The sequence below is a fragment of the Gavialis gangeticus genome, unplaced genomic scaffold (assembly GCF_001723915.1).
Source record: "Gavialis gangeticus isolate Ggan-Ray unplaced genomic scaffold, GavGan_comp1, whole genome shotgun sequence".
NCBI lineage: Eukaryota > Metazoa > Chordata > Crocodylia > Gavialidae > Gavialis > Gavialis gangeticus.
Genome location: NW_017729024.1, coordinates 22165517 through 22192578, shown reverse-complemented (window position 1 = coordinate 22192578; position 27062 = coordinate 22165517). Strand labels below are relative to the sequence as shown.

General features: G+C 43.6%; 1 protein-coding gene across 1 annotated transcript in view; it reads left to right on the top strand.

Moving 5' to 3' along the window:
• CKMT2 (creatine kinase, mitochondrial 2) overlaps window positions 1-27062 on the top strand; it is a 49661-nt gene that overhangs the window by 16499 nt on the left and 6100 nt on the right. Inside the window, exons 2-9 of the mRNA XM_019516938.1 lie at window positions 8560-8729; window positions 9659-9857; window positions 11530-11625; window positions 12060-12281; window positions 16877-16962; window positions 19652-19775; window positions 22721-22855; window positions 23556-23681. Of these exons, the coding sequence (XP_019372483.1) occupies window positions 8578-8729; window positions 9659-9857; window positions 11530-11625; window positions 12060-12281; window positions 16877-16962; window positions 19652-19775; window positions 22721-22855; window positions 23556-23681 (1140 nt within the window). The 5' untranslated portion in view covers window positions 8560-8577. The remainder of the gene's footprint in view (window positions 1-8559; window positions 8730-9658; window positions 9858-11529; window positions 11626-12059; window positions 12282-16876; window positions 16963-19651; window positions 19776-22720; window positions 22856-23555; window positions 23682-27062) is intronic.

Below are 27062 nucleotides of genomic sequence, written 5' to 3'. Positions count from 1 at the left end.
GGAGGAAGAGAGGGGGGGGGCAGCAACGCGCCCCCCCCCCCCCCCCCCCCCCCCGCAAACGCCAGGGCAACCCAGCCTCAGGCTGCTGCAGCAGAGGGGAGGGACGTGGGTGCACTGGGCTTGCAGCCAGCCCAGCACAGTGGGCAGGTAGGTAAGGTTTCTTCCTTTCATTTCTGGGTGGGAGTGGGGGGAGATCAAGACCCTCACAGTACAGGAGGGAATGGGGTAGGGACAGGGCCAAATCATTCACCCCCACCCCTGCTGCACTGTGAGGATTGTCCCATGACCCGGCCCAGCCAGGGCCCCATTCACGGAGAATGGGGCCCCGGTCAGGCCGGGTCATGGGGCAATTGGAGCCTGGCAGCTGTGTGTACTGCAGGGGAGCCGTGGAAGGGGTGGCACATTCCCCAGTCACCTTGGCTCCAACATGCCACAGCCCTGGATGACCCATTAGACTCTGATTTCCCCATGACCTGGCTTGGTCGGGGTCCAATTCATGGTGAATGGAGCCCCAGCCAGGGTGGGTCATAGCACAAGCAGAGCCTGGTGGCTCCTGCACATGCCCCCCCGCAGTCTTTACATGGAGCAAGGGTGGGCTGCAACTGCAAGGCAAGCTGGGCTCTGCCTGCTCCGTGTCTCACTGCAGCCTTTAAAAATGGTGCAGCACAGCACCATGTGCCTCGCTGCCCAGCCTGCCTAGTGGCGGGAAACACATGGCAGTGCACCACTTTCTGCTCAGGCAGAGCCCAGCTCACTTTGCAGCTGCAGCCCACCCTTGCCCCATGCAAAGATTGGCGGGGAGAGGATATGCGCCTCTCTTGACTCATTGGTGCTGTGACTCTACAGGAGCTGCTGGACTCTTCCTGGTGATGACTTCAATGGGGCAAGGCAGGGGTACTGGGGCTCCATCTCTCTGGTCCAGCAGCACAGCCGAGGCTGGCCGCACTCCAGCTCTGGGCTCCCCTGGGCCATGAAGGGCTGGGCCAGACCAGGGCTGGTGCAGGGAGGCAGCCAGGGCCAGTGCAGGGCTGGGGGGCGGTGGACACCAATGCCAGGCAATGACCCCTGGCATGGGGGGAAGGGGCAGCTGCACAGGCGCAGTAGACCCTGGCCCCAAGCCTGATCCCTGCCTGGTGCTAGCCCCAGCCTCGCTCACTCCCTCCCCATAGCCCTTTCCTCTCCCCCCACTCCTTCCCCCACAGACTTTTGTGCATGGGGGAGGGGGTACAAGCAGGCATGTGCACATGCTCAGCCCCCAACCCCCGCCAATTTTTTTCTCCCGCTGCCCCTGGACCCCTGGTCAGTGATTGGCTGCTGGTGCCCCCCCAGTATTATAGTTTCATAGTTTCTAGGGTCGGAAGGGACCTGAGTAGATCATCTAGTCTGAAGGAGGCACCAGTCACCCATGTCTCTAGGTATCTACACTAAGGTGTCTACACATGCTCAGAAATGGTCCAGTATGAGTACCTTAGTGCCAAACAGATGCATAAGCTCCGTTGCCATTCTTATTTGTCCTTGGAAATACCAAGCACTATCTAAATCCCAGAAGAGGCATCATTAGTGCTCTAAGCATGCCTGTCTCATGCTGACTGTGTTAAATTTAGTTTAAAAATGGTGGTCATGGTAAATTTTTGCCTGATAGTCTAGTACAGAGATGGGCAATTATTTGGGCCTGTGGACCACATAGGCAGTTCTGGGGAGCTGCCATGGGCTGGTCAGCATCCCCTCCTCCCCTCACAACAGCCTGGAGCCTGTGCATCCTGTGGCTCCTCCTGCCACCACCAACAGCGCACAGCCCCAGCCCTGACCCCACCCCACCCTGCTCCTGCTCCTGCTCCAGACCCACCTCAGCTGGCAGGAACTTGCGCACACAGCCCCAACCCTGGCCTGCCCCATGCCTGCTGTGGATCACCTGCTCATGCAGAGCAGCAGCAGCAGCCAGGAAAAAGCTGCTACTCAGCACAGGGAAAAGGGGCCCCTCCCCCTTACCGCTACCGGGCCCTTCTTTCTGCAGCCACCTGGAGCTTGTGCCCAGCCTGTCCTGCAGTTCCTCTCCACCACCATGACTGCTGCCTCCGGGCTGCCCAGTAGGACAGCAGTGGCAGTGCAGAGGAGCCACAGGGCAGCCTGAGTGTGGGCTCTGCATGGCTGTAGCAAGAAGGGCCTGGCAGTGGCAAAGGGGAGGGGCTGCTTTACCCGTGCACTGAGCAGCAGCTTCTGTCTGGCTGCCACTGCTGCTGCTCAGTGTGGGCAAGTGAGTCTGGAGCAGGTGCGGGGCAAGCCAGGGTTGGGGCTGTGCATGCAGGTTGGCTGGTCCAGAGCTGGTCCACTTCACCAGGCTGAGTCTGGAGTAAGTGCAGGGTGGGCTGTGCACACAGGTCCCCACCAGTCCCACAGTGCTGGGGCAGCTGGAAGGAGCCACCACCAGGGTTGCCTGGAAAGGCAGTTCAGCTGTGGAGCCACCCCAGCCCTGCTGCCTGCCCAGGGCATGGCAGGATGTGCCACAGGCCACATGGCAACTGAGGGACCCACCGTGAGCTGAGCAAAGTCTCTCCGCAGGCCGGATCCAGCCTGCAGGCCATATTTTGCCCACCCCTGGTCTAATATGTAGAATTCTAACTCAGAAACCTGGAGACCTGGGTTCAGGCTCTCCTCAGCCTGAAGAAACTCAAATCCTCATCTCAGTCTTTCTAGGAAAATGCCCTCACCGCCGTGCTATGAAGTAAGCAGTATAGGAGCAACCTCCACCTTTCTTGTTGAAACTGGATTACTGGGTAGCCAAGAGTGGAAGTCATGCAGTCAGGAGAGCAACATGAGGGAGTATGACCCTGTAGCCTCATTGTTATGCTATCTCCTTGAAAGGAGAATTATTTTTGATGTTGTAATTAGCATTTAATGGAAAATGTATAAATAACTCTGGTACCAGGTACAAGAGCTCAAGACTCCTTCCTACCCAGGGAATGCCCTGACCACTAGGCTAAAGAAGAATGTTCTCTTGTCCTTGACCAAACTGCCCTGTAGCCTGGTAGTCATGGCACTTGCCTTGGAGGTGGGATATGTGGAAATAGCACATCCTGCATCTTGAGTTTCCTTCCAACCCTATGACTCTATGTTTCCCTTCAGGCTGAAGAGATCCTATAATGAGGATCTCCAACTTCCAGTGAGTGTTACAGCCATTAGGCTGGTTGAAAAATGGTGGGCCCTGGCACCATCACTGCAATGTCATTAGGTGCCTATGCTCAGAAGCAGGTGTTATGAATTGCAAGTGAATGGAGGTGAGCAATGTGCAGTGTGAGTCAGGCACCTGAGTGCCTTAGAGGGACAGGAGCTCAGACATACTCATGTGCTTTAGCATTTCCTCTTAGGTACCTCCTGGGTTAGGTGCCTAAGTTTTAGACATTCAGTGGCGTACCAAGGAGGGATGCAGGTGCAGGCTGGAGGGGTGGGGGGGTGCGAGTGGCCAGGCCATAGGTGGATTAATGCATGGGCAAATGGGGCGCACATGCCCAGGGGCCTGTTCCAATTTGGGGCCCTGGATTCCTCACCAGAAGGTAAGTGAAAGCTGCAGTTTAAATTCAGTGCCCATTTTTGGCTCCAAGTTTAAAACTGCGGCTTTCACATTTGCTTTCCTGGGAGCTGGAAGCAGGGCTCCTCCTCCATCAATGGCACTGGGGTTGGGGTGGGGGCAGGGCTGGGGTCTTGCCTTAAAAGCAACGCCATGCCTGTGGGCTGGGTGGTACTACATCTGGTAGGGAGGGGGCCGAGATGGGCTGGGAGGGTCATGCACTACCTGGAGGTGTGGCAGGGGAGATTGGGGCTGGGCTGGCCAGGCCAGGAGCACCGCGCCATGCTGTGCCTTTGTGGGCTGTGGCACTAGGAGGGCCTTGGGAGCTAGAGCCTCCCAAAATTCATGTTGCCTTCCCCCCCACCCCGTAGCTGAGCTACCCCTCCCAGGGACTCTGCCTGTCTGCAGAGACACAGTGTGGTGGCAGTGCTCCCCACCAGGCCCAGCTCAGCCCAGCGCTCTGCATCTGCATGTGGGGGGAGGGGGCTGTGTGTGTGTGTGTGTGATATCTTTTACTAGAGGGGGCGCTCTGTGACGGAGGGGGCCCACAAATGTAAGCACTGGCCTCCGGGCACGCAGTATACCACTGTAGAAATTCCAAGACCTAAGTGCAGGCACCGATGGAACCAATTTCTAGCTGTTGCTTAGGGACTGCACTGACCTTTGGGTAAGGCTTTTTAGATGTGAGCCATTCCATTATAAGGGCATTATCTCTCTCCTGAGCAGCGAAGATAAATGTAAAATGGAAACAGTCATTCACAGGTATGTTAAAATATATCAGCTGTTTATAAGGTACTTAGACACAACAGTGATGAGCTCCATAGCAGAGCCCATGAGAAAATTAGTATTTTAGTGCAGGGTTTGGATGGTATACTCTAAGTAATACATGGCACCAACCGTTAAGTGACCACAACAGAATGGAATAGAATAAATCTGTTACTCTGTCATGAAAGGTATATACGTTATAAAAATATTCAATCTCTCCTCATGTGTGCTATCTTCTCTGTCTCACTTGTATACCACTAGCATTCTTGTACAAAGGCTGTCTGTAAATCTGTGTTCTGAACAAATTGCCAGGGCATACTAAGAAGTGTTTTGAGATCAGTTAAATCTTAGGCAGTATTTCCAAACAAGGTGTCACAGCTCAAAGTGATGTGGCAGGCCCAATGACAATTCAGTTTGAGAAGGGGGGCTCACAGCCAGAAATGATGTCACAAACAGAGAAATTGGAGAACCAATGCTTTTGGGCCTTATGGACAGGCATGTTCCCCTCATCTAATAGCCTGAAATGGCCTCAGTTCCCTCTTCAGTTTTTTTTTAATTATTTGACCTCAGGCTGGAATACTTAAAATAATATCCTGGTACATTGTAAAGAAGCAGGCCTTCTTTTGTATACAGACTCTTTTAGTTCCTCAGGTCTTCTCTTTCATTTGGGACTCCTAGTTGGTGGTTCTGCCATCATAACTATGCCAGCCCAGATATGATAGCAGAAGCCTAATAATATAGACAAAACTTTAAGGGCATATCTACACTGCCACAGAAAATTAAATCTATCCCAACATCACTCTCAAACTAGGGTGCATTCTCATAATCCCTCCTAAAATGTCTACTCTGCTTAATTACAGGCCTTGGTTTCACATGGACTTGGAATGAGTGAATGGGACTTTTCTCTGTTCTCAAATGCTGTTCCAGGTTCAATAGGAGAGCACTATGGACACATCCTAGAACCTCCCTCACAATGCAGAGCATAAGAACAAGCATAACTGACATTTGCATTCATTTGGAGGTTTCTTTACACTGTCAGTATAATCCAGTACACATGAAATGTGGAATTCCTTTCTCTCTCAGAAGAAAGACACAGTGTCTTAGTAGGACACACAGACTGGAGGAATGAGACCAAGACTTACAGTCAGGGGGTGCGTCTACACGTGATGTTGCTGTAGCAATGCGCTAAGATGACAGAATTCATGGGCAAAAAATGTGACACTGCAACTACATCGCTGTAGCAATGTGCTTCCTCATTATAGTGCATTGCTACAGTGGTCTAGTGCGTAAAAATAACCATGCGCGGCACACACAGCACAGTACGGGTTGTTACTGTGCTGTCTGTTAGTACTTCCAAAAGGAAATATGAAATGACAGTGTAGTAACAACGGTGCCATAGCAGCATGTGTAGATGTGCCCAGGATGTCTTGAGTTCTAATGTGGGTTCTCTCTGTGTGGTCTTGAGCAAGTTGCTTTACTTCGTTTTCTCTGCATCTGTAAAATTGGACCAATAGTACATATACAGATACAGCTGTAATATATGAGATCCTGTGACTGTGTTTGTTAATAGTTCTATAGCATTTTGAAAAATGCACAGATGCCATTATCTGTGATAATACAATATGTTAAAAACTCCTTGCGTGGTTTTTGACCTAGTCTTGTTCTGTATATAAATGATGGCAAAATTCTCATTGACTTCAATGGGAGCAAGACTGAATGATCTTTTTTGTGGAAATAACTTGTTCTTGCAAATAGACATTATTCAGTTCTTATCTCTGAAGAATTCTCTGCTAACCAGTTATTTCCAATTGCATTTCAAAGAAGGTATCAAATGGGAAAGAAGCACAACTTATTTTAACATATAAAACACTCTTATGAATAAGTAACAAAGAAATGAGAAACCTGCAAAACTGACCCAGAAGGAAGCTTGTACCTGGGATGTGAACTGCAGGCCTTCTAAATGATTATTCTCTTTTTTTCCACAGAGTTTTCTTACAAAACTCAAGAGTAACTCATGAAACCACCAACTAAGAAAAACTTAAGCATCTCTTACAGAGCTGTTTTATTTTTGTGATTCTCTACAGACTTCATGGACATAATCCATCTCTGGGAATTACTGTTTTTGATATTAAATAAGAGAGGCGATGGAGAGTAAAACTCCCAGTTGTACCTTTCACAAAATACCTTTAACATCGGCTCACAGCTCACTGGTTACTACAGATTTATATTATTTATAAAGCATACCAAAGTGTAATAGCTAATTACAGCACTTTGTCTTTGCAGGCAGTGTGTCTGTAATATGTCTTTGGTCTGCGTTTTTCATATGAACAGCTTTCTTTCTTCTGCTCATGGAAATATGGTGATTCAAGTCTATCAAAGCTTTCTGTGTACCTATCAGTAATGGAAAGGCGACCCAGTCCTTAGATGAGTCTAAACTGGGCTTGTCTCAATGCATGGGGAAAAGGGAGATTTAGGTAATTTTGAGCTCTTCTGATACCTGAATTCTTTTCAATAGCAACAGGCTCAAGGAAACATCAGCTGATCACTTAAACAGGTTTAAGATGATGTTATTCCACCCATGCAGCATCAGCTTTCGGGGATTCAGTTGGCAGTGTTTAAACAGATCTTGGTAGAGTGCTTGTGGATTTTGTCAGATGAAAAAATCTTGTAAAGGTCTCTGTGGGTGCATCTACAATTAAGGCAATGCAATAAACTCCGGTGCCATTTGAACCAGAGGAAACTGCTCCTAGGCACAGAATCTACACATGCACCTGGGAAAGCAGCAATTTGAGCCAGGGCAGAGCAGGCCCTCAGCTGGCTCAGCTGACTGGGTGCAATTTATGCCCCCAGTCAGTATCTACACATGCGTTTCAGCGCAGTAAATTACTCTGCCATAAAAAAGTACTGTCCCTGAGTACTATCGGAGTTAATTTTAATCTGCAGAGTTAATTAATCTGCAGCACATTGAGCCAGCTTGGAGCAGCTCCAGGCTGGCAGGCTGACCCTGCTAGCTGGGGCTGCTCTGTCCTGGCTCAACATGTTGTGGTCCAAGGTGTATGTGCAAACGCAGTGCCCAGGAGCAATAAACTCCAGTGCGAACTGTGCCGGAGTTTATTCAGCCACATTAATAGCACATATAGATGTGCCCACTGAATCTAGTTTCTGACATGAGTATGGCAGATCTTTTCTTCACACAAGACTATAGAGCACAATCTATAAAGCTACAAAGCACAAAAGACTATAAAGCACAATTATTGTGCAAATAACAATAAAATGTAAGCTCTATACTTCCTTGAGATTTCTATCGCTCTTCCATTACCAAAAAGAAATTCTCCTATTAATTTGCAATCTTTTGCTTGGTATTTGTAACCTTGACATTCTAACCTTGCCATATGTCATTCAATAGATACCTCTATCTAATTATACTACTGCCATGAAGCAAGCTAAAGAGATGAATTATTGCCTAAAACATCATCCATATTGGAAGTTAGGTTTTGAAGGTTGTATTCAATATTAAACTGAACAGAACAAATCAGTTTTCAAGTGTACCAAAGGTTCATATGCAGCAATACAGTAAATATTAATGATTTTCTTGTAGGCACTACTGGAATTCACACCACTCCTAATCCACCTTTTACTGTATTACTGTGGCAGCATCTACACATGCAATTAGTACAGCTGAACAAACACTGGTACACTTTGCAGTGGAGTTTATTGCTCCCAGGCACATCATTTACATTTGTGCCCAGGCCCACAGCATGTTGAACTGGGCTGGTACAGCCCCAGCTGGCAGAGGACCCAGGGGATCAGCCTGCCAGCCCAGAGCTGCTCTGCCCCAACTGAACATGCTGCAGGGAGGGGCTGGCTGGGGCATGAGGGTGCTACAGTGCAGGGCCAGATGGCAGGCAAGCCCCAAATTGTAACACCCTCATGCCCCACCCAGCCCCAGTCACTGTCTACATGTGCGTTGCAGCGCACTAAATAACTGTACCATAAGACAGTACCTGTGCCAAGCGGTACTATCCTGTAGTGGAGTTAATTAGTTTATTCCAGCCTAATATCATTGCACATGTAGACAGTGACATTTTACTGCAGAGCTAATTAGTCAACTGTAGTAAAGCACACATGTAGATGCCCCCTGTATGTTCAAGTCCTTAAAGCTTTTTTCAAGCATTGAATGTATGGCTAGTCACAAGTATGGTTTCCTATCAGATTGTTTTGCTTTCTAGAAATTTTACACTTGAAGAATGGCTAGCACATTATCTCGTCTCCTGGCTGGCCACAAAACTGCTGTGCTCTTTGCAACAGTTAGCACAGGGGCTTTAACCACTGGATATCTACTGAATCAGCGGAGTGTGAATGCAGGAGCTCAGGACAGACGAAAACTCTTTCCTCCAAGGTAAGTACTTCGGGTCAAAATCTCAGGTGAGCGCTCATCCTCAGTAGCTGATGTAGTTATTAAATGTAGCTCATAAGGAAGTAGAAGGGAAGAGATTTGCCCCAATCAGGACTGAAGAGAGCAGTTACAGAACCCACAATGACCCACCCATGACACCTATTTGTTTGTCTGAGGTGTGTTTATTGGGGGAAGGAGCTGAGCATGGGAAACAGACTGGCAGACTGATAAAGCAAGAACATGATCTCCCACAAGTAATCCTGGTTTTAAATAGATTCAGGATCCAAGAACATGCTCTTTGATGATTAATCTTGTTTTTAGCCAACTTTAGAATACCACAAACATGGGGGCACTCAGGAAAATGAATCTTAATTATCTAAAATGGTGAAGTTAAAATCAATTAGTGAAGATGTACTAAATCCTGTGTGAATGCTCATTCAGAATGATGGTAGCCTTCATTCAAATTTATTTCTCAAGTACATTAAACTAAAGTAAAACCACTTTAATTCTGAAGAAATATCTATAAAGGGATTTGATGTGGGTTAACATTTCACTTTAAAAGTTAATTTAGATTAATTTTCCTGAGCAACTCCATGTAGGCAAGTCCTTTCAGTTCTGTGATTTTAGCCGTGGGGTTCCTTAGTGACAGTAGTGCACTTGTGTTCTTGCTAAACTTCACCTCTATGCTTGGCCAGAAACAGATCACATATCAAACTCTGATAATTTCCATGACCCTCCTAAGCCGCTGCAGAAAAATACCAACCCATGTACAGCAAAATGACACATTTTAGCTTAAGAGAAGGAAACAAGTAGCCCACATGTTGCACTCATGCCATCCCCTCTCCATCTGAGTTGCTGTAGTCTGAGAACAGACCCATGGATTACTGTTTAATATTACCATGTTAAGCGCATTTGTTTTTCTCATCCCTTAGTGCAGACTATCCTGATCTCCGCAAACATAACAACTGCATGGCTGAATGTCTCACACCAGCAATTTATGCAAAACTAAGGGACAAGATGACTCCCAATGGTTATACCTTGGACCAGTGTATCCAAACTGGGGTTGACAATCCTGGCCATCCTTTCATTAAAACTGTGGGTATGGTCGCTGGTGATGAAGAGTCATATGAGGTAAAATGTTATTTACTGTGATGTTCAGTTATTATACTTCCTAAGAGTTTGTTAGGATGCATATCCTTTGTCAAATGTGCATATTTAAATGCACACCAGATGATATATAAAATGCAAGCCATATGGATAATACTGGTATTTTCTCTCATCTTTGGGGGAAATTACAGCAGGACATGCAATGAAAAAGAAACATCGCTAAAGCAACCATCTATAAAGGTATCAAATGCAATAAAGTTATCAAATGCAATAAAGTGTAGCCTCACAGGAACAATATTTTATTTGCCTCCCACAACTGCACTCCCTCCTGCTGTAAAAGTTAGTTTGTGGCAAACCTGTGAATCCTAGCCATCCAAGCAAGCTGATGTGGAAATTATATTGTAAACGAAAAGATAGTAGAAACAAGAAAAACATTTCTTCTGAAAGATGTGGGATGCTTGACAGCTAGATTTTATGGCTACATAGACATGAAAAATATCAAAGATACATTGGACTAGGATAGATAAATTGATTTTAATTTTGAAATAGGAGAACAAGAACTAGGCAGAAGAGGCCCGTTGTTATAACACCTTCTGTGTTATTTAACACTACAGTCATCTTACTCCTGCCTATAGAGCACTGGAAGCTTCTCTTCTATTATTTATTCTCTTCAAAGTAACATCAGACATCCCCAATGCTGGCTTGCTAATAATGTGTTTATGATACAGATGACTCTGTTTCACTTGGTCTTGAGCAGGAACTGGCTGTAGAAAGGATTTGTAGAATTAAACTTTAGTAGTACCTTGGGCATATTTAGACTGCCTCCGTAGTGAGATATGACTGCTTGCTTCACCAGGGCTACATCTGAAAAGATGAAATGCTTGTGCCCTTATTGGTATGTGCCATTAGCTCATTGGCTCGGATAGGCTTTTTGGGGTGCATTCTGTTCCTCATTACGGGTAGCTATATGACATCCATTTGTGGTATACCCTAGTGCTGTCTAGAGGCAGTGTAGATGCCCCCACTGGTTGTGTCTGCACTGTATTCCAAAGGGGTGTTTTCAGCTTACAGGGCACATCTACACATCACCCTGTGGCGACATAGTGTTCACGTGTGTTTACCTGTGATTGCCAGCTATGTTGCCATAGCAGCATGCTCCTGGGTATACTGCACTGCTATGGTGACATATTGGTGAAATCCACCCATGTGCCATGCACACAGTGCAGTAACTGCCCATGCTGTGTTGTGCTTTAATACTTCCAAAACGTATTAAAGCATGGTACCATAGCAATGTCGCCATATGGCAACATGGAGATGCACCCACATACAGTAGTCCTATCTAAACCTCCGTAGCAGTATAGTCTTTAGGACAGGCTGTCCCTGTAAGCTTTGGACCTTGGTGAAGCCTATGTCATTGCAGTTAGTTTAACTTTAGCTCAGAACACAGGAATTCTTCTTCCTTACTTTCTCTTCAGAACCTACAATTGGCTTCCCAGTCACCTTTTTACTTTACTCAGCAATGGAAATTTAGCTCTCAGACTAGGAGTCTTCCTTGCTTGAGCTAAAGACTCTCTCCTCTTTGGGAGCTCAAAGGCTGGAGCAAACTCATAAAACTCAGTGTTGTCCAGCCACTACAGGGGACCAGAAAACCACACTGCATACCCAAAACTGAACTAATGCTCTGTTAACTCCACAGATGTTTGCTGAGCTTTTTGACCCAGTAATTAAAGTGAGACATAATGGCTATGATCCAAGTATAATGAAGCACCACACAGACCTGGATGCATCCAAGGTAGGAATATACTTTTGAATCTTTTATTATTCAGCTTCTTAGAACTAGCATATTGAGTTTAATGGTTCAAGTTCCCATTTCCAAAGAAAATAAGCTTATGGAAAACAGAACTGTGATGTCACAATGGCTGGAAATGGTAGTGCTTTGCTGCCCAGGTACTGACATAGCACACCCAACCAGGAACCTGACCAGGTTAGGCCATACTTGATTTTGTCCCTTATGCATTGCATCTCCATGTAGTCTCCTAGAACCTGAAAGCTTGATGAGGCCTCTATAGAATTTAGAGCCTCTTTAAAATATTTCTAAGTAGAATATCCAGATCACGTATGATGACCTGACTGTAGTGAATGTAAGAAAGATATCCATTATGTACACGTTAAAATGACTGTATGTAAAATGGGGTACTGTATGAAGATTTTTTATTCTTTTGTCAGATCACCCAGGGCAACTTTGATGAGCGCTATGTCCTATCATCACGTGTACGTACTGGTCGCAGTATCCGAGGTCTCAGCCTTCCCCCAGCCTGTTCTCGGGCAGAGAGGAGAGAAGTAGAAAATGTTGTGGTCACTGCGCTGGCTGGGCTGAAAGGAGACCTTGCTGGAAAATACTATAGCTTGACTGATATGTCTGAGAAGGATCAACAGCAACTTATTGATGTAAGTAGACCACACAACCTGGATACTTAGGGCATCTTTATTTGTTCTCATTTATTTTTATCCTGATCTTTCTCTTTTGTATATATTTTGCTGCTTAAATAACGAGAATAATGACAGCAGTAACCCTGTCTACTGTAATTTCTATTAGAAAATTCAATTGACATGAATTTTAGTAACTTGGAAAAAAAGTAGCTTTGTCTTAAACTTTTAAACCTAGAGTTATAATACAGGAATTACTTTCTGTGCCAAATTATTAAACAACAACATTTGATTATTAAAAATAAATATTGAATATGTTAAATGGATACTGCTGTCATCTTATCCAATCACTAAAGGAAATCTAGGATCTCATATTTTCCTGTTTAAGCACAAATTGGTGTACAGAATCAGTATTTTCTTAGTTGAATACCTGATTAATATTTACAAAGTATGTACCACTTTAATTTCCCTGACCAGTGATAGGAACCAACTTTATGCAACCCAAATATGCCTCAATCCCCCAGACACTGTTACACATGTCTAAAGATTTGCGGAATCAGGCCCATGCTGATGGTTTTCAGTGTTAAAAGGATAGTGAACAGAGATTCTAGTTGTGGATTTCTGTCAATGTATTGCCAAACTGCTGAGTCAGACATTTGAGATGTGTACGTTTCTAAGTGCATTACTGGAAAAAAAGACCTTAACAATGGGTGACTAACTTGAAAATCCATAATAGGATCTTTCTTAATAAACTTTAAAAGCTATAACTGTCTACAAGATAATCCATAGGATTTTAGAAAATTCTTTAGATACGGATTTCTTTAAGTCCCAATGAATTGTTCTGATCTCTCAGCTCTATTCAAGGCATGTTAGTTTGTAACCACAACTAATACATTATGTAAAAGACATATAATTACCATTAATACTAGACCTAGGTATCACAGACATATTCAGTCAAAATGGACTGTTTAATTAGCAGAAACCTAAATAATGAGCTATGAGTTTTTATGTAAATTGTATTTATGAAAAAGACATTGATTGCATATTCAAATTCTTATCTAACCATGTTCTCAGTAAGTGAATGAGCTGCTCCTCCAAAGGCCCAGGTCAAAATGGGAAATGGAGAACACAACAATTCCTACATTGCTTATCAGATTGATCTGACCTGAAGCAGGGACTTGGTTCTTTGTTTATTAAACCATTAGTTTACATTACCACAAACTGCAAGCCCCAGAGCCTCCAAAACTGACCCTCCATCACCTTCAGTTCTTCAGGCTCTGAAGTCTTCAAAGTGTTAAGGGCTTTCTGATGGGCTCCCTCAGCTCCCCCACTGAAGTTAATGATTGTCGAGGGCACTTACTATATAGAACAGGAGACATTCTATCTTCACAGGATTGGATCCCAGGCATGGAAAGGAAGATGAATGGGGATGATGCTGCCTTTAGCAATGGACTGAACTAGGCAACTTCCTGAGGAGCCTTTCAGTCTTATTTCTCTATGGATCTTCAATAGCGTCCAGCCACTCCCTGGTAAAAGGAGGAGGTTTTCTACTGAACTTAAGCAAACAAGTGTGCTGGTGCAGTCTTTTCTCTGGTGCTAACAGAAGAAACTGGTGGCACTAGAAGAAACAAAGAAAATACAGAAGGAACCCACTCTCTCATTGTTCTGATGTAATGGAAACACAGTTTCATCCTTCATCTAATGCATGTGATCAAGATACAAATATACTAAGGCCCTAACACTGCAATGTAATATGCACAGATTGGTCACTATCCCTCCACAGAATCATAGAACATGAGGGTGGAAGGGACCTCAGGAGGTCATCTAGTCCAACCCCCTGCTTAAACCAGGACCATCCCCAACTAGATCATCCCAGCCAAAGCTTTGTCTAGCCAAGTCCTAAACATCTCCAAGGATGGAGAGTCCACAGCCTCTCTGGGTAGTCTATTCTAGGGTTTTAAAACCCTCCTAGTGAGAACGTTTTTGCTAATATCTAACTTAAACTTCCCTTGCTGCAACCTGAAACCATTGCGCCTTGTTCTGTCATCTGTCATCAGTTAGAATAGTCTAGCTCCATCGTCCTTGGAACCACCTTTCAGGGAGTTGAAGGCTGCTATTAAATACCCACTCTGTCTTCTCTTCTTCAGATTAAGTAAATCCAGTTCCCTCAGCCTCTCCTTATAAGTTACGTGCCCCAGGCTCCTAACCATTTTTGTTGCCCTCCACTGGATTCTCTCCTATTTGTCCACATCCTATCTGAACTGGGGGCCCAAAAATGGACACAGTACTCCAGATGTGGCTTCACCAGTGCTGAATAGAAGTGAATAATCACTTCCCTCAATCTGCTGGCAACACTCCTACTAATGCAGCCATGCATGCCATTAGCCTTCTTGGCAACAGGGGCACACTGTTGTCTCATATTTAGCTGATTGTCCACTGTAAACCCCAGGTCTTTTTCTGCAGAGCTGCTGCCTAGCTAGTCAGCCCCCGCCTGTACTGGTGCATGGGATTGTTCCGTCCTAAGTGCAGGACTTTGCACTTGTCCTTATTGAACCTCATGAGATTTATTTTGGTCCAATCTGTTCAGGTCTTTCTGAATCCTAGCCTTACCTTCTAGGTTATCTACTATTTCCCCCAGCTTGGTGTCGTCTGCAAATTTGCTGTGGGTGTGCTCTGTGCCATCTTCCAGGTCCTTGATGAAGATATTGAACAAAACCAGCCCCAGTACTGACTCTTGGGGCACCCTACTTGATACTGGCTGCCAACTGGATGTCAAGCCACTGACTACTACCCTCTGATCCTGATGATCCAATCAGTTTTCTATCTACCCTACAGTCCATTCATCCAACTTGTATTTCCTTAGCTTACCTGCGAGAATGTTATGAGAGACTGTATCACAAGCCTTGCTGAAGTCAAGGTATACCATATCTACTGGTCTCCCTGTATCCACAGAACCAGCCATCTCATCATAGAAGGCAATCAGGTTGGTCAGGAATGACTAGCCCTTGGTGAATCCATGCTGACTGTACCTAATCACCTTCTCCTCCAAGTGCTTAGAAATGGATGGACCTGCTCCATGATTTTTCCAGGGATTGAGGGGGGGAAGGGGCGGGGGCTGACCAGTCTGTAGTTCCCTTCATCCTTTTCTTAAATATGGGCACTACATTTGCCCCTTTCCAATTGTCCAGGACATCTCCCAATCACCATGTGTTTTTAATGATGGACAGTGGTTCTGCAGTCACATCACCCAACTCCCTCAGCACCCTTGGGTGCATCTCATCTGACCCTATGGACTTGTATATGCCCAGCTTTTTAAATGGTCCCTAACCTGTTCTTTTGCCACAGTTGGCTGCTCACCTCCTCCCCAAACTGTACTGCCAGGTGCAGTAGTCTGGGAGCTGACTTAATTTGTGAAGACTGAGGTAAAAAAGGCATACTTCAGCCTTTTGTGCATCATCTGTCACTAGGTTGCCTCCCCCATTCAGTAAGGGGCCCACACTTTCCCTGATCTTTCTTTTGTTACTAACATACTTGTAGACACCCTTCTTGTTACCCTTCACATCCCTTACTAGGGGCAACTTCAACTGTGCTTTGACCTTTGTGACTTCACCCCTGCATGACCAAGCAAGGCTTTTATACTCCTCCCTAGTTGTCTGTCCAAGTTTTCACTTTGCTGTCATTTCAGTATAGATCCATGCGGGGGCTGCCCCAGCACAGGGGTCAGTCCATATATATCATGCCACTGGATTGCAGACTGAAGTTTTCAATGGAGAAATGAATGAGGCTTATAACCCTGTCTTGAGTGTCTTATTTACATTGGAAATGCTCCCTCTTGAGCCTCAGTTAGACCCTGGATAAGTTTTTTTTAAAGTCAGAATTCAGCCTGATGATAAGATATAAGAGCTAAATAAATTCATTCATAATTTTCAAGGACAAATGTGAAAAATCAAATAGCTGCATGGGGCTAAAAGGGCTAAGACCATTTCAGTAGGAAGAATTATTTGATTGAGACTGGGGCTTTTGTAACAAGCTATCACAAACAGTGCTCTCCAATGCCACATTTACTGCAGCAGAAATAGAATATCTGTTGAGGAATAGGATGACTTTGCAGTACCAAGCCAAGGTCAAGCCAAGTGCTATTTTAATTTCAACCATTATTCCTACTTAAAAGGATTTGCTAAAAGTGTGAGCTTAAGAAAACCAAGCACTGACATTTTGCCACTTTTTGACCCTGCTCTCTCACAGATACACATCCTCACACACAATAATGTATATTAATTTACTGCGGAAAATCATTTTCCACATCTTTCTTTCCGGTGATGGTTACTAACCTCTAAAATCACCCCTGCATTCTGACCAGCGTTCTCCTTTATAACACATGGAGTCATCAAATCAGCGCTGAGAACCCAGAGCAACTGACCCTCCATCCACTGAAACTCACCTCCAATCAGTAGCTAAGGAGGACCCAAGCTTCAGTTTTATGCTCCTTACCTGTATACTAGTGAGCTTTTTGACAGTGTTAAATGTTAGCGTAGGATTGTGGTACTTCTCTGAATTCAATTACTTTTCCCTTCTTTTTTTCTTTGTCTCTGTCTCTTGTTCATTTTGGCATCCAGGATCATTTCCTCTTTGATAAGCCAGTGTCTCCTTTGCTAACATGTGCTGGGATGGCACGTGACTGGCCAGATGCCAGAGGAATCTGGTATGGCATGTGAAGTGTGGAAGCTTGCAAATGATTTTATTCCATGGCTCCTTGTTTGCCCTAACATTGCAGCTGCCTTTCCTTGACAATGGTTGCCTGCTTAGCTAGTTGCAAAAAATATTATCTGTATTAATTTTTCAAGAAAAAAGGAACAACACAACAAGCAAGACACTTACATTAGTACAATAATTGCTATTACCAGCAAGAACTCAGGGGAATGTAAACAAGTGTATTGCTTCAGGCTTTTAGCTTGATGCCTTTTTTATAAATTAAAAAATTGACCTAGAAAACCACCAGTGATAAACAATAACATCAGTGGAACTGAGTTATAATTGCAATCAGAAAGGTACTGCTTTTAGTGGTGATACCTCACATAAGTCCTCTTATATCTCATTAAGTGTATGAGACCCATTTTAATGAATTTCTTCCATTTTCTTGCTAACAATATTATTTTCTATACTGAAGCTTTCAGAATAGAAGCATTTGCTTTCTATTTTTTTTTTACAATTTTGGATTTTGTAATTGAAAAGACATATTAGGACCCATTTTTAAGGATTTGTTGGAAGCTGCAGTTCATAGGCATAGAGTAAAAAAACAAACAAACCAAAATGAACTTTGGCAATGTAGTTCTCTGCTCCAAGCCTGTGTGGCAAGGAAAAAAAATATATGGGCCAGATTACATGCTATTTGGCAACATGCCCAGAATTACTGTGATTAGTTAAGACTTCTGTTCATTTGAGCACTGTGGGGCCCGCTCCAAAATCTGTCTCAGTCTTGAGGAGTCTTTGATTTTCAGCAGGCTTTGGACTAGATTTGTAGTGCCCAATAAAATCCACTCCAGAGTTACTTCTGGAAACATTGTAGATAAGGAACTGGATACTTAGATTTTATGAACTGCCCAGAAGTTAGCAAAGGGCTTATGTATCACCAGGGGATCAGCTGAATAAACCAGATCTGGTTTTGCATGAAATATCATTTATATGAAAAAATAACCTTCTGGAAAGTGACACTAAGAGTCAGATATTCAAACTTGGACCCTGGACAGAAAAACACCTCCCAAGTGTGATCTACATCATTTGGACATACTGTTGTAAATTACACTAGGATCGGGAATGGAGAGATGGAGAGCTATCCTGAGATAGACCGCACAGTAGGTGGCTATGAGTTAGTTGGGTTTGCCCCTCCGCAGTGGGGGAGCAGGTAAATGCCCAGCATTTGATGGATGCAGATAGGTGAACCTAAACTGATGTAAATCAGACCAGGAGAAGTTTACTTCCAAATGTTTCATGAATAACTGTGGGAAGTTACCATGGTTTAAGGGTTTATTCCATTTGTCTGATACCTTTTTACACTGGTACAATGTCAATGTCTGTCTAAGTCCTTGATTTTCCTTATTGTATCCTGATTTGTAGAGGCAAATAGTTGAGGGTAAAATTATATGTCAGTACAATTTAAGTAATTCAGAAGTCTGAGTGTGAAACTTAGGCATCATCAAAGTAAACAGCAAAGCTCTCATTGATTTCGAAAGGGCAAAGATTTCATCCTAAGGGTGCAATTTTCAATAGTACTCAATATAACCTCATTCAAGTAAATGGTAAAACTCCTATGTAATTCAACACAAGCAAAAGTAACATTATCACCATTGAAAATCTCACTTTAAGTGGTAGTGACTGCAAATCAGTTAATTCAACATCTAGGTGTTTCTAATTATACCCCAAAGACCTGCTAGATCATATTTTCATATGCATTTGCAATTACAACATTCAAGTGCCAAATGGGAATTGTGGTGAAAGTCAGGCTGAAAGTGAGGCCCTCTATGAATTTTAATTCCTAGAGAAGACCCACTATGCTGCTACCCTGGTATGACTGCTCAGCTGTATGAACAAATCTTACCTTCCTGGTCACCTTTTATCTTATTCAAGAAAACTACAATACAAAGACCGAGAAAGCAGAAAAAAGCCAATACAAAAAACCTGCAGTGCCTACCTGACACTTTGAAAGCCTGCTCATAACTGATCAATTTACAGTGAATGTCTTGTCTCTGGCCACATTTATCTTGATTGACAAGATAACATCTGCTATTAATGGACTGTCTTGGAGCAACACTTAGCTGCCTTCTCCCAATTTATAATTTGATTTATGTACCAGTCCTGTGCTACCAAGTGACATAAAGGGCACTGTGATTTGATTTAGAAGAGGATACAATTAAATATGGTCAGGTTGCCAGGCTCCAACAGTGTGCAAACAGATTTTTCTCACCTCAGAACGCTCGAAGTTCAGTGGATACCTTCCTTGCTGACTAAAGCACCAGCACTCAGCTTCTCCCTTTCCTTGTTTCCTTAGCAGCATGTGCCTCGTGATGTGTTCTTGCTAGAAGACAAAATGTACTTTCTAATGCAGCATCAGTACACTACCAATGTGATCACAGCAGAGTGCTCTTGTCACTGAGAACTAAGGAACCTGAAGGATGGTATTCCTTCTGGATAGGAGAATAAAATACAAAAGGCCTCAGTAGCTTTCATTCTTAATCCTACCTTGTAATGTTATTTTGAAGTACTTATCCCTATGGACAATCATGAAATATTAGGAGGCAGTAAAGGAAGGGGTTGGAATAAAATGGAGAATGCTGAGAATTAATTTTGAAGCTTTATTCCACTCTTAAAGACACCATTTTTTCTCTCTTACCCAGGCATAACCATGACAAGACCTTTCTTATTTGGATTAATGAAGAGGACCATACCCGGGTGATCTCCATGGAAAAGGGTGGTAATATGAAAAGGGTGTTTGAGAGATTTTGCCATGGTTTAAAAGAGGTAATAACTCTATAAGGTTAAGATGTGCTTTTATTATTCCTGTTTCTTAGGAACTAAGATGTTTGCTTTGATTAACACTCAGCTCACCTCTCTACATGAAAAGTATCACACCTAATGGCACCCCATGCTGCAACCCTTTTAGATGAGAAATAGGGCCATAAACTGGGACATAGAGGATTCCAACCCATCTCCTGGGTGGCCATAACATGGACATGGCCAGAGGCAGAGGACGTGCCAGATCACTACTCCATTCTAGGAGATCTCAGATGGTGTCATGCCCTGTGCAGGGCAAAGATTAGTTCATCTAGCTTGAGACTTCCTAGAAGTTCAGCCCCTGACAGATGTTCATTTTAAGGTGTGGCGGGATCCACCACATGTGCATGGCAGGACACATGATTTTGTTACTGAAGATTAGATCCCAGATCATTCCTTACTTGCCAGTGCGTGGTGCACCTGGGATCATAATCCCGGACTCCCCCTATACCAACAAGTTGAAACCAGGATGTCCACAGCCAGCTGATTGTCAGGGCATGGGACTGAACCAGAATCTGGAACTGATCCTAGTCCTGTCCCCAGCCCAAGATGGGTAGCACATCTCCCGGTGCACAGGAACCCTGGGATCAGGCTGCAACAGCCTAGTCTTGGGATTCTTATGTACAGAAATTAGGTTAAAAACTCCACATGCTGCCCCAGCTGGGCACACATGTAGTTGTACAGTTTCCCAGAACACTCTGGGATTCCCCTGCTGGGGGATGGATAAAACCTATGTGTGCTGCCTGCGTCTTAAATGTTACATGTGTCAGGACTGCTACAAATGCTTTGTCCCCTTCCAGCACTGCCAAACTTCCACCACTGCTTCCTAGAGATTCCTCTGGCATAGCGAATCCCTACTTTGTGCCAAGCAGCTATAGCAACTCTGTTTCCGTCCTCTTCACAGGATATTAGCCCAGGTTGAGACATGATCAGAAAAAGAAGGGATAGCCTGGGCGCCTCTAGAGCCACAGAAAACTGGGTGGAAGGCCGCTTTAGCTTGTATGGGGAACTGACTCAGCCTCAGAGCTTTGGGATTGGGGGAACACAGAAGTGTCTTTTGAGATACTTTTGTTGCCTCTCCTCCCCTCTAAATAGCATCAGGTCTGTGTTCTTATTAGAGGCATCCAAAATACTGCACAACATTGCAGAGAAGGTAATATAATGCATCATATAGAGGAGAGGGAGAAGGAATCATGGTTCCTATAATCTGTTCCAAGGTCCGTTCAACAATCTGTTCAATCTGTTCAACACTGACCCTGGGACTGTCACTGGTAGCATCAGCAGATACCAACTCCTGCTGTGTGTGACACAGGCATGGACCTTTTACAACCCAGGGAAGAAAATTAAAACTAGAAAGTAAAGACCAGGTTTCTGCTAGTAATGCTGGTGATGTTAAAGGCTCCCTTGTTAACTTCAGCAAAACCTTTCAGCTAATGGCATACTGGTAGGAGTGTTGCCAGCAGATAGAGGGAAGTGATTACTCCTTTCTATTCTGCATTGATAAGGCCACATCTGGAGTACTGTGTCCAGTTTTGGTGCCCCCACTACAGAAAGGATGTGGACAAATTGGAGACAGTTCAGCAGAGGGCAACAAAAATGGTTAGGGGTCTGGGGCACATGACTTCTGCAGCAAGGCTGAGGAAACTGGGTTTATTTAGTCAGCAGAAGAGAAAACTGAGAGGGGATTTAATAACAGCCTTCAATTCCCTGAAGGGGGATTCCAAAGAGGATGGTGGCAGATGACAGAACAAGAAGCAATGGTCTCAACTTGCAGCAAGGAAAGTTTAGGTTAGATATTAGGAAGAACTTTTTCACTTGGGGTAGAAAAGCACTGGAACAGTTTACCCACCCAGAGAGGTTGTGGACTATACATCGTTGGAGATTTTTAAGACCCAGCTAGACAAAGCTTTGGCTGAGATGATCTAACTGGGGATGGTCCTACTCTGAGCAAGGGTTGGACTAGATGGCCTCCTGAGGTCCCTTCCAACCCTACTTTTATATGATTTTCTATGATTCTTTAGCCTGTTTGTTCCTCAGCTAATACAGCTGGAAAATCAGGACACTGAATGACCATATTGGGGTGTTATGATCCAGAACTAATACATAGGCCAAATTCTTCTTTCGTATCAGATTTACAAGTCAGTGGAGTGAACACAGTGAGCACTGGACCAAGATTCAAGAGACCTGTTCTTTATTCTTGGTTAAGCTACTAACCTGCTGGTTGACCATAACAAATAATTTCCCCACCCTGTGCCTCAGTTTCTCCAGTTGTAACATGGAGGTGATAACGTGGCTACTGTAAGCCTCCTTTGTAAAGTGCTCTGAGATCTTCTAATGAAAGTGCTATATGAGAGCTAGGTTTTGTCACACTCAGGTGTACAAAACTCAAGTCTCAGGCCCCCAAAAATCATTGGACTCTTTTGATAAATCATGACATTTAAACAAGTAATAAACTTTGGGTTCTTTTATTTGGTTTTTTTGGTGTTTGAGCCTTACGTTTTAAGCCTCCACACAGCAGAGAAGCTTAAATTTAATTTAAAAGAAAGCCAAGATTCTCATTGAATTGCACAAATTAATGAATTAGGGCCCCTAGACAAACATGATAAAGGCAAGAGTTGTGATAAAATGGCAAGAGTAGACAATGCTGTGTGAGTGAGAGGAGAATCAGACGAATATTTATAACGTTCACTATGGACATAGATTAATGTGAAGGTTTTCACGGAACTCATAATTTTACACATGATTTTATGTGCACATTATGTGTTTTATGTATTTAATTCAGCTTACATGATTACTTACAGAATTTTACTGACATACAGGAGTATAACTGAAGTCAGAAACTGGCATAATAGATTTCAGGTTCACATTGAATTTTAAACAGCAGCAGTTTTCTCTGTTTTTTGCATCTGCAGGTCGAAAGATTAATTAAAGAACGTGGCTGGGAGTTCATGTGGAACGAGCGTCTAGGATATGTTTTGACTTGTCCCTCCAATCTGGGAACAGGATTACGTGCAGGAGTCCATGTTAAACTTTCAAAGCTCAGCAAGGTATGTGAAGCATTAAAAAGGCCTGTGACACCAATTGGCTCCTCCTCTGATTCAAGGAGAAACACATAAAAAATGACAATTCACAGCAATAACATGATAGCGTTATATGTAAAGACCTACTGAATTCATGGTGGAAGTGGGGTATGTGGCAGCTCCTTTAATCTTGTATGTTCCCCCGCATACCCCTCCCCCTCACCACTGATTGGCGGAGGGGGCCCACTGCTCCCTCCTGATTGGCAGGGCAGCAAAAACCACGGTTTTAAGCATGGCCCTGTTTTTGCCTCCCCACTGGTCAGCAGTAAGCAGTGGGGCCACCAGGCCCCCTTGGCCAATCAGTGGCAGGAGGCAAAAACAGCACCAGATTTCAATTGGGGGGAGGGGGGGAACCTGCAGATTAAAGGAGCTGCAGCGTAGCCCACTTCTGCTGTTAATTCAGTAGGTCCCTAATTATGTGCAACTGTGAGGTCCCAGAAACAGTTATATAATTAACTGGGCATATTTTTATCCCTCATATTTCAGTATTTGTTATCTATTCTCCAGACTACAAAGATTGGCTGTAAATTAAAGATATAAGAAAACAGTTCATTTCTACTGGTCCTTCTGAAGAAACTATTGACACAACTGATAGTGGCATAACCAGGAGTGAATACAAGAAATAATATCCAAAATGCAATTAGTACAAACACATCTCTTATGCTAGGATCCCAGATTTTCAAAGATCCTGGAGAACCTGAGGTTGCAGAAACGTGGCACTGGCGGTGTGGATACAGAAGCTGTGGCAGATGTGTATGATATCTCCAACATGGACCGTATGGGCAGATCAGAGGTAAATTTTTATCCCTAGTTTTAAATATGATGGGGAAGATCCCTAGCTGCTTTAGTTGATCATAGCTCCAATAAAGTCATGGGAGCCATGACTGTTTATATCTGTTGAAAATCTGATCCAATGAAAATATTCACCCAAGGTGAAGTTACTTATATAAGCTAAATCCAGATGGGTCCCTTAGGCACCTCTCTTTTGGTTTTGCAGCACCCCAAAATTAAGCATTTTGCTCAGGGAGGGTGATGAAAAGCAAAAGACTTAGGTATCTAGGCTCCTTATGCAGTCAAAAGGGAAAAGTTATATGCCTCTAAAGGATAGCCCAGATGCTGATCAGGGAGGAGCTTAGAGCCAGGTAGAAGGAAATTGAATATAGGTATTGCAGAATTCCTGTCCCTGTTCAAAGCCTGGGTGTCTCTATCCACTTGGGATCCAGAACTCTTCTGGCGGTGGGTCTTATGGACACAGTCATTGCTCTGTTCGTAGTACTCACCTTTGACTAGTAGGATAATGGGCAGAACACTCATTCAGGGAGTAGGAGAACTGGGTTTTAGACCCTCCCCCTTTTCAGGAGATTAAATTCACATATCTAACTTTCTAGAAAAGTGCCCAACCATCTGGTTATATAGAGTGGTCTGGCTGAAAACACTGTCCTCTTGAATCTGCCTCACTATTCAGCTAAGAATGTAAGAGTCATTTGAAAGATGGGCAGCACTAAAGAAGCAGTCCAACTCCAGAGACTAGCTGAGTGCACTCTGTAGGAAAAGTCAGTACTAGTTGCTGGTTCATGCTCACTGGATTGGGAATGCAGATTATACTGCACAATCATTGACTAAAAGCAGAAGTAATCCAGGCATTCAGGACGAGATTCCAGGGCTCCTTTATATGCAACATGCTGGTGGTTAGAGCACTGTAGGAAACCAAAGTTCAGTTCCCTCTGCTGTCTGCTTTGTGCATGGATCTGAACCCAAATCGGTCCCTTCCCAGGACAGACCCCTCCTCCACTGGCACTGTGAGATGGGGCAATCTCAGTTATACCAGCTGACAGTATTCCAATTTGGATCAAATGCTTAAATGTTTGTTGGTTAAATTGGGAGAGAGTCAGCCATGTGCACAGTGAGCACCTGTTATAGGCAAACAAGGAGCTATGATATATTGTTTAAGAATCAATATGTGATCATGAAATATACTAGAGTTAAAATACCTGATGTGTCCTTTATGTTGAAATATTGTTCATAAAACATTTATATTTAAATTGTTATTTAACAAAGGGGTTTGTAAATAGTTGGTTTAGTCCTACAAACCCATGGTCATGGAGATATCTCCAGTGAAGCCAATGGGAATAAATGTTTGAAGGATGAAGTCCACAGGAGAGACACATTTCCTGCTCTGAAGAACTATAAATCTAAATAAGACAAGACAAACAAACACTAGAGAATAGAACTGTTTTATTAGAGAACATATATTTTCCAGCAAAAAATAAAATAAATTTCATTACATGGTAAATGTGTTTGCAGAACTACATTATGTTCCCAAAGGGGCAACATAAAGTTGTTTGTGTTTTTGTTTGTTTCAGATACTGGTCAATGCAAACTTAATATAAAATCCCCTCCCTCCTGGAGGCTGCAGAATCAGACCTCTGATTTCCCAGCACAGCTGGTCTGTAAAAGACAATAAAATAAACTGTTAAACCACTGAAATGCTTTATGGTAAAATCAAATCCCTTGAAAAATCAGTCACTGTCACAGTAAAGAGGCAATGGGATTTAGCTTGGGCATTCAGTTTTAACAAACAAGTCATTAAAGATTGTTAATGAACCATTTAATGAAGATTAAGACAAATCAGTAACATAGTTTACTAGCTGCATTAAAGTTAATAATACCGGGGGAGTTGGAACACCATCATACCACTAGTTGTCATAAAATTCTCACCTGCCAGGTTTACCTTGTCCCTTCCTTTTTATTCTTTATACTTATTAAAAGAGCTTCTACAGACACATATGTCTCATGCTACACAGAAACTGAGCTTTTGTTACTGCTTCAAGGGGCCAGATCCTATTCTATCTTGTAGGTGCTTAAGTGAACATCGGTCCCTAAACATGACCCTATCCCTTCCTGCTTGAAACCTTGAAAAACAGATAATGCCAAAGGTGAGTGGGTCCTCCTTCTACTCACTGCTTTTGTGCATCTTAGGCATAAGACTATGATGGCATGTTAAAAAGTAGGCATGTTTGTGTTTTTTAAGGACTGGAGCAGGGTGGAATAGCATCACATGTATGGGTGTCTAAGTCCATTTATGTGCTATTAAGTGGAATAGGGTCTGGCCTTAGCTTTGATTCAGATCTCATTTACCCACCTGGATATCAGGACTAACACTATTGAATTCAATAGGGTTATACCTGGTATAAAACCTGAAGTGTTTTGAATGAGGTCCACAGACCAAGAAATGTGGATATGTGGCTTGACATTATTACCATCACTATAAAAGTAAAACTCAGTCGATGGAAGTTTTTTCTACATCAAGGCAGCTGATTGTGGTAGGATAAGAATAGAAAAAATTAAGAGTATAGGGGATTTCCATTTTGCAACCATGGAGTAAATCCAAATGTCCTGTGCTAATAACTAGGGAGGTATGTCATCCTTCACTTTCCTTCTGAACTTGAAAGATGTTTCATTCTTACACCTACAAGACAACCTCAGCCAAAAGCAATATCCACTTTGCTCACATTGACATGAAAGAAGCAATTAATTTTAATTACTCATTTTCAGTAGATACTGAAAACATAGTAAGTGGGGAAAAGTGAGGATTGTCCTCAGAGGTGTTTCACAGTACATGTGTGTGTGTGTGGGGGGGTAGTCTTTGCATACCAAAAGGCTGAGAGCATGAACAGTTGTTTTCTACAGTCACTAACTTCGTGCATGTAATTTTTGCGGGTTTGGGGGTGTGAAGAGGAGTGTGGAGAGCACTTGCATTTAAGCATATTTTTTTGTACCTGATTTTTGTACTCCCACATAAAAATGTGGGAGCAGAATTTGTGGAGGCGTATATAGAGACCTTTTTGAAATATATTCTTCTCAGTGGGCCAAATTTTGGCTTGATAAAAATTAGAGAGGGTTATTTTGGGTTTATTTGGGCCAACTGTGACACACTGAGAGGAGGCAGTTAGCTCTGAGAAGGCAGTCACTCCTTGCCACTGATGAACAAACGAGCTCTTCGCATAGATTGTAGAGGAGAAAGGTGCTCAGCCAGGAATCTACGAACAGCAAAATATGTGGGTGGGACAGGTAGGAGTAATTGTTGGTGGAACGGACTTAGCTTCTTGTCTGGGTCACAGGCAAGTGCAGTTGCATGGACATGGAATTCGGAAGTTTGGAAGAAAAGTGGAAA